Below are 14,389 nucleotides of genomic sequence, written 5' to 3' on the forward strand. Positions count from 1 at the left end.
ACACTATTTATTATTTTATTACATTTTCAAATAACAACCGTTGGACCACCGTTGGATGATAATTGGTCATGTTATGGAGTTTTCGATTGAAATATCTACGCTCCTGATTCCACCTAAGTATCTTCATAACAGAAAATCTAAATAGCGATAGGTGATAGCCACATTGCGAGTTCTGAATTAGATTCCTCGTAACGTCGATTAGCACTTGGAAATATTGAGTGATAAAGGATCTTAGGATGTGGTCTCAGATGGATTAATAATACCAAAAATATACTACATAACATGGAATTGCTTCTGTAAGAAAGTAACAAATCAATAAATATAAAAATATTCTATTATTAGGTATTTTTGAAAGACCAGTGGTTTTCGCTAGTTTTGGTAGACATAGCTTCGTGTTAACTATCGGTAGTTCTAGTGTTAAATAGCGAACGGTGTCGAAGACGATACGATATCATTACCTAAGTGAACGCATTACATCTATCATATCTATGATGAGCGATCGCGTTAGTGTTACCTCTGAAATATTCCGCAAAACGTAAACATCGAAAAATATTATCTTATCGGACTATTCCTCGATACCGGAGACGAATGAATCGACCAATTACTATTGACACGGATGATATGTTTTTTTTTCTATTCATCGTTAAGAATAGTCTGGCGGTTTGTTGGTTTAATCAAATCTGGGAAATAGTATACATAGAGGATGACTCAACAAAAATTGACACTCGAATATTTTGAACTGTGAATAAAATATGTTTAGAAAAATCGCGCAACTGTGACCCGTGTAAAAGAAATACTATAATAATAATATAATAAATAATATAATAAAAAAGAAAAAAATGATGCAGCGATGGCTTGTTTTACAAGCATTAATAATGAGCTTACCTTACGAAAACCGCATATTTGTAAAATATAAAATATTGCAATCATATAATCATAGAACATAGATACTAGAAATACGTAATTTTGAAATGATTAATGTTCGTTTAAAAAAAGAGGATTTTAATACCTCCGATGTTATTTTTGAAATCGTATAGTGGTAGAAAACATACGGAGAATCTATTTATTAGCTTTTTATACTGTTTAGCTGTTTATATTGTTTATTAGCAATCGTCGTCTTTCACGTGTAATCGTGAGGCGCGAAAATTGATGAACTTGCTGGTATTCGATAACAATTTGCTAGTTTATCAACCGACACCAGGGTCTGTAATACAAGTAAATGAACGATGTAGATGAACAGCAACAAAAAAAGCTATCGGTAGAAGACGCGAAGGCGCAAGTCATTGCGCACGCATCTTTGAATGAACGCGATTTTGAAGCTTCAGTTGCTCGAATGCAGTTCTTGGGTATGCACGGTTATCGCAGTCTCGCATTGTTAGGCTGATAGACGCGTTTTTTGTGGTGAGAATGTGAATCGGGCCTATGAACAACCATGTCGGGCATTATTAAATAAATTTTCGTTTAAATAATTATCTAAACAGAGGGTCAGTTGTTAGTTGGGACTTTGAATAAAAAATAGAAGTAAATTATTTGTTATATTAATATATTATTTAATATAATGAAATTAATTGTCCTTTTCAAATACAATCTTATTTTTCATTTATTATCTTTATTTATTTTTATTCGTTATTTATCGATCGTCGAACAAATTCGAATTTTTACACAAACATTTCCATCAGGGAGATTCCTGTACATTGGAATTTGTAACTTTTAATAATGTTTGTCAGCTATGATAAACACGGCGAAACCTCGAAATATGATGGATATACTTTCGAACAATTTGTTGGATAAGCGAGTAGTTATAAAAGGAGGTTTGATCTGCGATTTATTTATTGAAAAATAATCTTATTAATCTCACGATTGTTTCATTCGCAAAATGAAACGGACAAGGGAAAGCGAAAATCTATTTATTTACATAATATCGTTTGCTCTCCAATTAAAATCAAATGAAAAATAAAATTTGCAAATAAGAAATAAGAAATAAATTATTTTTGGCATCGTTTAAATGACTTTTATTTAGATATGAGATTTTATTCTTACTCGCGACTGAAATTTTATTTCAATTTGTTATTTATCGTCTCATGAGTAAATGAAGCTTTGCCCAACATTGATCGACGATAATAATTACAAAATAGAAGCGGGAGATTAAATGGCATCGCCGATAAATGATTTCACGCCTCTGTGTGTAATTTGAAAAAAGATCGCGCTAATTGAACGAATTTCAACTATTCCCGCGCAAATGGATAAAAACGAGTGGAACCTTGTTGGAATAAATATCGTGTTACCTTTGTATTATAATTAAGTTCGCTTTTAATTGGCGCTTATATTTTTACATTTGCACAGTAATACGATATTTTGTTATTATTATTATTTTATTAAACAATATCACAACCCTTCATCACGATGCTCCGATTTTTGCGATTCAAGTTTACGTTGTTATACGAAAACTGGTGATCGTGTCGATCGAAAGAATCTTACCATTATTAAAATGAGGTTTTGAAATTAGTGTAGCTGTAATTGTCATGATTATTAACACAACTCTGATGCATAAATGGATCCGAATGAAATCTCACAATATTAAAAGTAGAACAAATATAATAATTTGTAATAGTTTCAAGTTTTCTTAATTTGTTTTTAATTAATTATTGAAGTAAAATTATTTATTTCAAAGTTCATTTGGTTAAAATGTATGTTCATTTCTAAATTGTTAATTATTAATTGATTCGCTAGTTATCGTACTACATTAACAAAAATTGTAATAATATTTGAACGAATCATTTCACACATGAAATTACATGAATATTAGTAAAATATATGAATTAATAGCAAACCAGTGATGAAAAGCAATGTGTTTGTTTTCTGTAAAAACAACAGATAGATATCGTATAAAGTGTTAATTCTGGTTTATTCTCACTGGTATTTACACTGATATATTCAACGTTTTATTTATACGTAGACAACTTAACGAGCTGAAAGTAATGAACAACAGATGACAAGATGACAAAACTGATATAATGTTTGACATTTACGGATTCCAATTCCTTTCTTGTATATTATTTTTTAAAAGTAAATTTTATCGTATCCTGATAGGCCTATATTTGCTGGTCTAATAAAATATAAAATCGCCTCGAGTCTTTTTGCCTCCGTTTGTGTAATTAAATCACATCGTATTAAGAAGAAACCAAGTGTCCATATACTTTTCAGCGATAGTGTCTCCACACATTTGTTTCTATTGCGTACATCTTTTTCTGCCTGTTGCGTTCGCCGTCGTCATTTGTCACTGTGAAACCGCAAACTTATTATAGCTCGTACATAATGTTTTCAGAAACAGCGGCGCATTATTTTCGAGAAAAAGCCGTATAAAAGTGGAACTGATAAAACAAGTTCGCCAACAAAGATGAGTTCTTGAACAAACTTTGCAACTATCCTATGCAATACACTAAGAGAAGATATTCTGAATTGTTACCGGTAACGATTAGTTAATACGTAGATTTAACGATGCAACGGTTTGAAAAGGGGAAAGACAACGTAAATTACGTTGACTAACGGGAATTCACGTGAAAAGACCAGAGAATTTCACCCAAATTGTTCGCACCTGGATACTATTGTCGTTTTTAAAAAGCGCTGGTTTTTGTCAGGCTCAAAATATGGACAACTTGTTTTCCTATGGCTTGTACAACTGCAGTACTATAATTCTCAGACGAAACATCACGATCTTGTTGATGTTGAATCGTAGCGAACTTCTTAATATATTGGAAAACGCTTTGGATAGTTCCACGGAACAGGAAGTTCTACGTGATGCTTTTTTAGATTGTTTCCTTAATTATCAAGAGCGGCCGTTTGACTTATCATGGTGGCAAAAGCTGTTCTGGTCCCTGATATTCGCTGCAATGCTGTTGGTGGCAACCGGTGGCAACGTCATCGTCATATGGATCGTACTTGGTAAGTGATCCTCATTTCAGCACAATCGAACATTGGTAATTCGAGCCTTAAGGGAAGGGCTAAGAGTTTCCAGTTATATATAGGTTTCCATTTAACGAAGTTATCAAACAAAAGAGCTTTAACTAACGAGAATTCGACATACAGAAGTTTTCTACAAATCTTCGGTTACATTCCTTTAAACTTTAGATATTTAAAACTTCCTCTTAGAATTCATTTTATTCAACGCAAAAGATAACAATTATGTGTTCGATTGACGAAGAACTGTTAGATTGTGAGCGACTTGATAGATATACATACGGCTTGTGGCGTTTTATGCCTTTTCTTTTATCGAAACAGTCATGATCGTTAAAAGAAAGAAGACAATATCGCAAGAATGATTTCTGACATTTTGCGGCACAAAACTAATCTAAAGGATCTAAAACACATCGAACGACTTCGAATCTGTATATGTGGTGACAAATTCGAGTCACTTCGAACCTGATTCGGATCTTAAAACTCTTGAAAGTTTCAATCAGTCCTGAATAATTAATACAAGTATCGAGTCTTTGAACTTTAAAGTCTCTTGAGTCTTGATCGTGTTGGAAATCGTAACGCGGGATATTCGATACGCTTGGCTTGAGAATTCAAGAGTGAAAACAATGTTTGAGGAATGTTGTTAAGTGCAGGCTTTACGCTACTTATCTTATTGAAACACAGACAAACATCAAGTGGTTCAAAGAACTCGTCGATCATCATTTTGACGACGGAGCACGAGCAAGATTTCCAAGTTGAGCAAGACTCAGAATACTTTATAAAGACTCAAAACCCATCAAGATTCCAGACTGAATCAAAGCTTTCAAGAGTTTCAAGCTTCGAATTCTGTTCGTGGTGATTACTTATTTCTTTCCCATCCTATCGCCACATATAGCTATACGCTCACGAGTTGCTGAGACAGCGACGATGAGAAGTTCGATTTATAGAAGCAAACTTCGACTCGTAAAAGTCTGGCTATTCTAAACTCGAATTACAGAGGTAAAATAAAGCATATGAACTAAGTGGCAAATAATTCGAGTTGACGTAAATCTCATTTCGACTTATAGAAATCTTGGCGGCAGAGCGAATCTTATAGAGGTTCGAATTATCGAGGCTCAACTGGTACATATATATCGCTCATTCTCTACAATAATCCATAAGTTCGTGTCGTTTCAAATTTTCAAACTCGATTTTCTCGTAAACTAAGCCTCAAATGAAAAAATTTCATTCCATATCTCGTTCTTATTTCTTCATAAGGAATCACTTCGTGTCCGCTTGTACACGTTATTCGGTCGCACCCTGTATACCTACATAGATTAGATTCTATGACGTGTTAACATTTATCGGATGCGTTTGACCAATGTCGATATATTCTATTAAAAGAAACTACGCGTTTATGTTCATTGTCAGTGTGCACACACACTGTTCGCATGATGCGAAACGACATGAAAATGAAACGAATTTAAAATCTTTTTTTAAAGGATGGAATATGCGTGGATTCGTTAGCTTCATACAATTTCGTGCCGTGCAGCACCGGGCTACTATACGTCTGGATTAAATTGGCAATTTCTATTTGGCACTTGAAGCCGATATTCGAGTTATAAAAGTGCTAACAAAGACGAGAGTGAAAGTACGACTAACCAATTATGGAAAGCTTTATTTTATATAGGCTGAGTCTAGTAAATAATTGGGCCAAATTACGATACTGTTCCTATTGCAGATAGAAAGAAATGGGGTGGGGGAAAATTTTGCATTGTTCATCAAGCTCTATCATCGTGCAGTGCGATTTTTACAGTTTTTTTACAGTACATTTTGCATTGAGACAGTTGTTGAACACAATTGCACTTTCTTTTTCAATGCAGCTCTGCAATTTTGTTCGCATTAGTTGATTCCCCGTGCCATTCACAACACAAAAGTATTACGGTAAAATCATGAAAAATTCAATACCTTTCGAAATATGTAATTGATTTTCGAATTGAAATCTACTACAAATGCTTCCACCATTGTATCCTAAATATTCTCTCACTCGTTTTCTTATATTTATCCAACACACACAATTAAACAGTCCCTTTTCATTCGATTTTTCATGCCACCAACGGAAATAAAAGGTTCTGTATACAGTCTGTTTTAATAAAAAAAATTCCACAAGCCGTCAAGAGGATTTTAGTCACGTGAACGTGGTGGCAAGGCTGTCGGATGCCAAATCATTTTCCTCCATAGATTGATATTAAATATCTCGTTATGGTGCGAGCGTTACGAGCCGGTGCTCTATGCCGCTGATAATATTTCAAACAGTTTCGCGTCTCTGGTGGAACATCACGTGGCAAATCGGCCAATGTGAATTCTAGGAAATACCGATTTCCTTCTGCATATAAAGTGTTATGGGAAATGGAATACGGATCGATAAGGCACGTGTTAAGAATTTCTTATCACACATTGATGCTGTACCTATTGTTTGTACTTCTTGTATGCTGTACATTTTCCGTGATCCAGACATTTTCGCTGCATCGATTAAAAATACCATTACTCGTTAAAGTATGTTCGTTTATCCGTAAAATTGTTGGCAGAAAATTTCGTTCCCTGCAGTTCTGTCTTAACCCTCACGTGTACCTACGTCATGGCAATTTAACACGTTTCTCACGTAAAGATGACGCTATTCTGCCATTTGTAGAAAGATTAATCTGAAGCTCTGTGACTTTTATTTTTCTCAGATGAAATATATACAGTGACGAATGACAGGAAGTTCAAAATTGATACACTGTAAATCGCAGTTACCTTTATATTCAAAGTAAGAATATGGTAGAAGTACGATATTAGTAACAGTCGGTATATTTATTCATTTATGGTAATAATTTATGGTAAAAATTACGGTTTATTACTAGAGTGCCCACAGACAACCAATAATATTATGAATATTTTAAAACTTTTGTTTTAGATATGGGCTTCCGTTATAAATATTTCAAGATTTTCAACGGAATTCATTTTGTCCAAAAATAACGACGATATCGCATTCACAATACATATTGATCCTTTTAGTTGAAAACTTTGAAATATCGACGATATACGCATGGTCTGAGGATATCCTTATACATATATTTCTTATTTTGTAGATTTTTTCTCTAGAGTTAACGTCTCTGTAGAGTTAACGACAAAACAAGCGACAAAAGAGTGTGACAATATTTGTTACGCAAAAGGGCCCTGTGTGTCAATTATACGCAATTCTTACGTTTTATCAAGTCCTGTAACGGTTAGTTTATTGTTTTGTAATTGCTGCACGACGGTTATGCGCTCATTGTACAACCCCGTCGGGAATAAATAATTTTGCGATAATGTGTGTTTTAAGCGTCTCTGATAATTCAGATAGACGAATGTATAAAGTTCTTCAAACATTAAATTTCTATTTTTAGCAACATTTTTAGCAACATTTTTAGCAACATTTTTCGCAACACAATTTTTCTGCTATGCAAAAAGAACAGACCAGACGAATATTCTAATTACTCGTAGTAACGCCTAATTGTTTGCTTTAAATATAGCTAACAATAATTCAGGTTAAACTATAATCTGTCGAGTAGTATTAACTTTTCGATTTCAAACTTCGGAAGAACATCGTTCCAATATTTCATTTACACGTTACGTATGACATTCAATATGCGTGTCATTTGAAATTCTTTTTATCTTGTTTTCGAGAATGGAGCCCTCAATCTCGCTGTTCACGATAGTGCGGAGTATAATCCCGACTAAATTAGATAGGAACTGGAAAAGAAGAAACTGATTGGTCGGTTGATCCACAGTATTATCCAGTAGTGTTCGTTAATACCAGATGGTAGGAAATTTAACGAGTGTCTTTAAAAGCCACAATAAGATAAAAATGAAGAATAAAAGTTGTGTTTGAAATTTTGTTGTTTAGTTATTGACATTCAAAGCTATTGAGAGCACCTCAAGCTACGAAGAGTATAGTGGCTTCAAAGTTGACGGCATATGACCGACTTATGTTGACGACTAATGTCGCAAGAAACCAAACTACGATAACGTAGAGATGATTCTGTGATACTTTTCAAGAAGAATTGAATGGAAACTTCGAATAAGAGTCTAAATCGCATTTAAAACTTTAGGAAAAGTCGGTTTCCAAGCTACGTTGTTCCGTAACACTTAACGTGCTTCCTGTGTTCGACATTATGTCGCCTTTTCACCAAATGTCTGCAATCTGTGTGTACTAAGACGATCGATAAGAATCGTAGAACCATACTTCACGATAAAGTCCATTTATCCGAATTACTTTGATTGGAACAAAATTCTAATCGACGCCTGATTAATCGAACGTTTACTGGTTGAATTTATATTGCATCGTGAGCTTCTATTATGTGAACGAAGCATAGTACGTAGTGAGGAGAACTGGTAGGCTCTTATCGTATAAACCTCGATTTAAACTGTTTGACCACCGATACGTTCAGACAAATGGAGTTCTACTGTACTATTAATCCAACTTTCATCAAAATGTGCTATAGTCTTTTATTCGAGATTCTCGTTCAATGGTACGTTAGCTCTTAAACCTGTCGACTCACAGGTAAAAAGTAAAGTGAAAGAATACCATAGCTTACCCTATGTTCTATGCTGTGTATGTGTGTGTATGTGTACGGAGTTTCACACCTTCTTATGCCATTCTTATGCCATATTATCCCATTGACCATTTACTGTAATTGATGATGGAAGAGCGTTGCACGTCTTTCGTGAATCGTGATTCGTAGCTCGCGTCAGTATTCGATTGGTAAGCCTATAATCAGCGTAGTATTCAATTAGCATTTCTCGTAACTTGTACATCTTATAGCACAACACTCTATGGAATTTCCGAGTTAATATTTCTTGTAATTTATGTCCCTGCTCTAATTAAGTGCAAGCCGAGATTGTTGTGAAGCAAGTGCATCGTGTTAGTTCACTGCGAGTGTTCATAAGCAGAGCTTACACGTATTGCAGTCGTTTTCTACAACTGTCCAACTGCTGGAATACGGTGCGCTGTACGATCTCCGTTTTCTTGCAAATAAAGATTCATTTTTGTTCTTGGTTCTTCCTTTTTCTTTTAATTGTTTGGAAATCCACCATACCATTTCGTATTATCCGTGATGTAAAATAAACACAATTATGCAGTTCTGTCACTGTAATTGCAAATGTTAAATACAACAATTTTTTCAAGCTTCCAAGTTTGGAGATTACGTGCAATTCTCGTAAACGTTTAGACACTTTCAATTGCACGTGCAACGTATTTTTCTGTATTCGATTGTTTCACGGTAATATAGATGCGTGTTCAAAAAATCGTCAAATGCGTGTTGATAGATACAATACACGAAACATAATAATCACTGTGCACTGTAATATTCATTAACATCCGACCCGCTTAAATATGCACAATGTCCGCTTAAAAAGTGCATAAACTCTTTTCATTGCTCCCTTAAATTTCATTGTGTTTAAAAAGTTTATTACGAAAATAAGAAGCTATAATTTAAAAATATTTATTACGAATTGTGACATGCTTAAATTCCGATTTAAAAATAGTTTCCCTTCCTTCAAGGTGCATTACAAAATTGTCAATAAAAATCGCCACATATTTGTTCCTTTAGATGGATCGATCAGTACACTGAACAAGTGCTTGTACGTAATGTCGCCAAGACGATATTGTGAACATCTCTGGTGGATGGTATTATAAATACTGACACAATTGTCAATACACAAGAAAATTGTTTCCGTCAACTAAAATATTGAAACTCATTCAGTTTTGTAACATTTGCATCGCAGGTAAAAAAGAAAAAAAAAAAAATGAAAAATACATCATTTTTATCACTAAAATATTTTTGCCATTAAATATCAATTTTTATTGTTAAAAATATTGTTGTATCTAAACAAAATAGATATATCTAGATGCAAGTAGAAATGAAAAGAACCTGCATACATATATACAACTATACATATTGAACTTATACATATTTTAAGGAAAGCAATGGAGATTGTTAGTTTCCTATACAGGATGTACAAAATGCCTGAGGACAAACTTTAGAAATATACAATATTTTTTTAGAGCGATTTAAAAGCGATTAACTTTGAAGTTATCAGGTGTTTAATGTACAAAATTCTAAAAGCACAGTATACGTTAAATCAGTTGCTTCGTTAAATGGGTTGATAATAACAAATGGAAAACTGTTAACAAGAGATGAGACAAATGTCAGAGATCCGCCAACGCTTATATATGCTTCTATATGTGAAAACGTGTGCGTTGAAATGAACTGGGAACGAATTCGATATATTCTATAGATGCAGTGTCTTATTCGTAAAAACATCTCGTAACTCCAAAACCAAATGGTTTTTGAATCCATGTTTATTAAGCTTATTTTCCTAAATACTATATACTTCTAGAGTTCGTCACCAACCTTTTTGAAAACCCTGTATACAATATGAAAGTCTTTAATGCGATTTTAATGGCTTCTAGTTTATGCTTTTATTTATGGAGATGGAAACAAAACGCATAATAAGAAATACGTCATTTTCTTGTACTCCTGTGAAATACAATGCTTTATCAGGGCTGTTTAGTAGGCTTTTGGACATTGTACTATCGATATATTTTGCATCGGAAATTCAAATGTATTCGGTCCAGCGCGGCAGCAGGTGTTTTGCCGCAAAAAGCCGGCAGCCCAGGCCGCACACTTCATATCGCACAGCTCGATGCTGAAAGGATTAATTGTTTAATTTAATTTATTAACTGATCGGAGAAAATCCCTTTTACAAGAAGATAGTGAATATAGAAAAAACAGTGAAGATATATGATATGCAGTAAGAGAAAGGCAAATATCGGAGTGACACAGTCGCTGTAAGGTAATAGGACAAACATGTGATTAAATATATCGTAAAACTATATATTATTACAAAACTATATATATTGTATGCAGGAATGTTATATTATTAGTTTGTAGGTAACAGTATGATTAATACAATATCGTTTGCACTCACACGTAATCGAATATAAAACTCCGTGCCACGCATTCGTTACTCGCTACTTCTACGACACAACGACACAACGATCTTCACACGACGACGATAAATTCAACTCTGACTCTCTCAACTCTCGTTACAATGTTTTCCATGCTCACCTTTTCCAAAACATACCTTGATAACGCTCGCAACACTCTTTGACAACGTCAACATATCTTGACGACGCTAATAAACAATTACCCCTCACGCCACGTCCTTCCCTGATGTCACACTATCTCACATGTAATATCTAAAAGTACGCTAATACTCTACTCTTAGATTAGCTAAGGTTACATGGACTTTCTTCCTCAATAGTAATTATACATAAAAGCCGAATTATATTTAGTTATTCGTATTTTGTCGTAAAGAAGAATTGTTAATAGACGGAGTATGTTCTTCGCGATGATTGAAAATTCCAGAGACTACGAAAGCTGTTTCAATTCACCTAAAAAGATACTGCGAGCATACAGGGAGCAAGTAATTCTTCCTATTTCAAAGTGTTTTCGACGGAAAATCGAAAAGAACGAAAATTACAGGTTTTTAAAAAACGGTAGCCAATTGTTGAAATTGCGTAATGCCACGATATTTCATGCAACGATGCTTCCAAATTCGTTTGGCACGTCGTTCGCTAGTTTTTATTAAGCTATTCACATTTACGTAGATTGAGTAGTCATTTTCGAAAATGGGCGTTAGTGGCCGTAATGTGACGCGTATTCCAATAAAACATTGCAGCAACTTCCTGAATTCCGATCGCACGATGCGAAGGTAAATATTATATTGACTTTTCAAAGTTTGAAAACTGCGCCATTCTATACTGATCGTACAATTCAATAAAGCCGATTTAGAAGTTTCAATTGGATGTCTGCGACGATGAAATTACTTGCTGTTTACAAATATTATATTGCTACTTTTTAAAGAGTAGAAATAAGAGATTTCTCGCAGGTATGCATACAAGGAAAATTGAAACACGGGATGCGTGTATTCATAAATGCGTGTCGATACTTCACCGTTCCGAGTCAACACATAAAAATGAATAAAAATGCCGTGTGAGTGTATCACACCCTTGCGAGGAAAGTGACGCAACTAAAGAAACGCGATTTTGCAGATATCACTACAAAAATGTTGCAGAGACGCTTCTCGACCGACTATGAAAATCTTATTCATTTATCTCCATCGTTGCGTCGCGAATAGTTGGCAGTTCGCGACTTTAAAATTGACCGTATGATAATGCGCGAGTACAACTTAGCGAATGATTTGAGACGTACTCTGTTCGAAGGTTTGAATGATTATCTACTGAGCGCCTAAAGTCTCCAACTCGCATCCTTCATCTCCTTCCACAAGGGTAGGTTACGCTAAATTTCATTCCTCGGTGGTGATCGAGCATCAGTGAAGAATTAGTTAACTTGGTTCAAACATTGGGAAACTTAAACATTTAGGGAAAATTCAAGGTACTCACCTTACGATACTTACGACACGTCAATTTTCCATCGAGGTGCCAGAAGAAACTTCGAATTCGTCGATACTATAAAATTAACGTTCTCCTGGCTACAAATAAAATGATATGTAACAATAAAACGTACAGAAACATAAACTTATAAAATAGCAACGAACTGACGTCTGTTCACCCTACTTAAACTAATTGCTAACATTCATAACTTGGCTGGTAGAGAATAGCTGTGTTGCTCTTTCGGATTTATATGGCACTGTGCTGTATCCTACAAATTCGTCTTCCTGTTAGTCGTGTCCTGACTAGAAGATTGATTTTCCAGTGTTGAGAACTAAAAATGAAAAAGAAAAAAGAACAGTTGATCCTGTTTTATGAGCTGTTATCCTTCTTGTTCATTAATTTGATTTAATTATATCCAAAAAGACAACAATTTTATATACTTTTATAATCGAAGAGCAGGGAACTACACAAAGCGACATTTCCACATAAAACCCAGTTCTAATTAGAAACGAAATGATACAATCAACTGGAAGGTTCATTCGGCAAATTCTGATAATGATCGGCAACTTGAGAAACAGCAAATCCCGCTTGTCTGTACAATTAATTTAAAGGGACAAAGCATCGAGTAACATCAAAGTGGCGCTCGAAGTGTCGCCTTTAGTTTTCGAGTTGTGGATGATTAATGAAAATGTTCAAAGCGTCTGCGTTATGCGTCAACTACCGCACGTCTTAATATTCACCGCATACTCGACTGAATGTTATACGTGTGTGAACATTATTCAAAGTTTATCCTTAAACTTTACTGTTCTAATCTTTAAAAGGTAATCGTGGTCGGAATTGAAATAATATACAGAACAATAAGAAATTATTATGCGTTAATCTATTATGCGTACTAGATATTTGCCATTTCAGATAGTATGATGAATGATGCTGTCAGAATTCGAAAAATAAAATCGCCTTCTAATCATTCGTTTGGAAGAATAACAGAATCTAGAATAAATACAAATGTTTCATATATTCGTAAATATTCATATATTCGTACAAGATTTTTCAAACTTATTTTTCCTTAATCAAGTTGCGATATCAAGTTGTCGCAACTCAATCTATGTGCACTCAATCTGCACCATTAAAATCACAATACGTATAGTATTTTGCATTCTTCTACCAGAATAATAGACGTATTTAAATTAATTAGATACTCTTGGTAAATATATTCGTAACAGTTGTTTAAATTTATCTTCTCCTATTGCGATATTAAATAGCCGGAGTTTAATAAACATTTGCATTACTGGGATTCATTCGCTCGACTGAAAACTGTAATGTTATGTAAATCTTCTTACACGTTTCTATTGTATCAATTTACTTCAAGACCATCTTGTCTAAATATTATAACTGGTAATATTACTGCATACAACTGGATATGCTAGATGAACTTATCGTATTGCAGTTTCTTCCTGGTTTCCGCAAAATAATTTTTATAACGAAACGTATTAGTATTCACATACAGTTTTCCCATAGCCTGCTAATATTATTTATTTACAGTATTTGACAATATTAGATGTACTTTTATAATTTAATGTGTCAGCTTTAGACCTATAAGTTTCAGTTTATGCAAAATGAGTTTTATGACTCCGTTTCTCCAATGAGCTTTTATGACACCAATTCCAGATTTTAATTTGCCACGATGGTCGATGGATGTAATGCTGTTGGTTTTTCGAGAAACGATCATGTTACGAATTCCACTTTTGCATCGAGTGTAACGGCTTATTTCTCGTCGAAATAATTTGCATTATTGTTAGACATTTAATTTAATTAAAATATTGAATTTGTTCAAACACCGAGTTAAATTGTCTGTAAATTGTATTTTTTTTATATTAGACATCGACTTGGTATTTCTATAGTAGAAACAAACCAACTCAGGTTGCCACCATCAAATGCGAATTTTTGCAAAAAAACCAACAGTGTTCGTTCGTC

At 34.2% G+C, this 14,389-nt stretch overlaps 1 protein-coding gene across 1 annotated transcript in view; it reads left to right on the plus strand.

Annotated features, from left to right (window-relative positions):
* Positions 1-1,340: 1,340 nt before the first annotated feature.
* LOC138189424 (tachykinin-like peptides receptor 86C) overlaps positions 1,341-14,389 on the plus strand; it is a 46,153-nt gene continuing 33,104 nt past the window's right edge. The window contains exons 1-2 of the mRNA XM_069131480.1: positions 1,341-1,401; positions 3,326-3,942. Of these exons, the coding sequence (XP_068987581.1) occupies positions 3,648-3,942 (295 nt within the window). The 5' untranslated portion in view covers positions 1,341-1,401; positions 3,326-3,647. The remainder of the gene's footprint in view (positions 1,402-3,325; positions 3,943-14,389) is intronic.

This window comes from Bombus flavifrons, unplaced genomic scaffold (assembly GCF_040668555.2).
Source record: "Bombus flavifrons isolate JBK064 unplaced genomic scaffold, iyBomFlav1_principal scaffold0040, whole genome shotgun sequence".
Lineage (NCBI taxonomy): Eukaryota > Metazoa > Arthropoda > Insecta > Hymenoptera > Apidae > Bombus > Bombus flavifrons.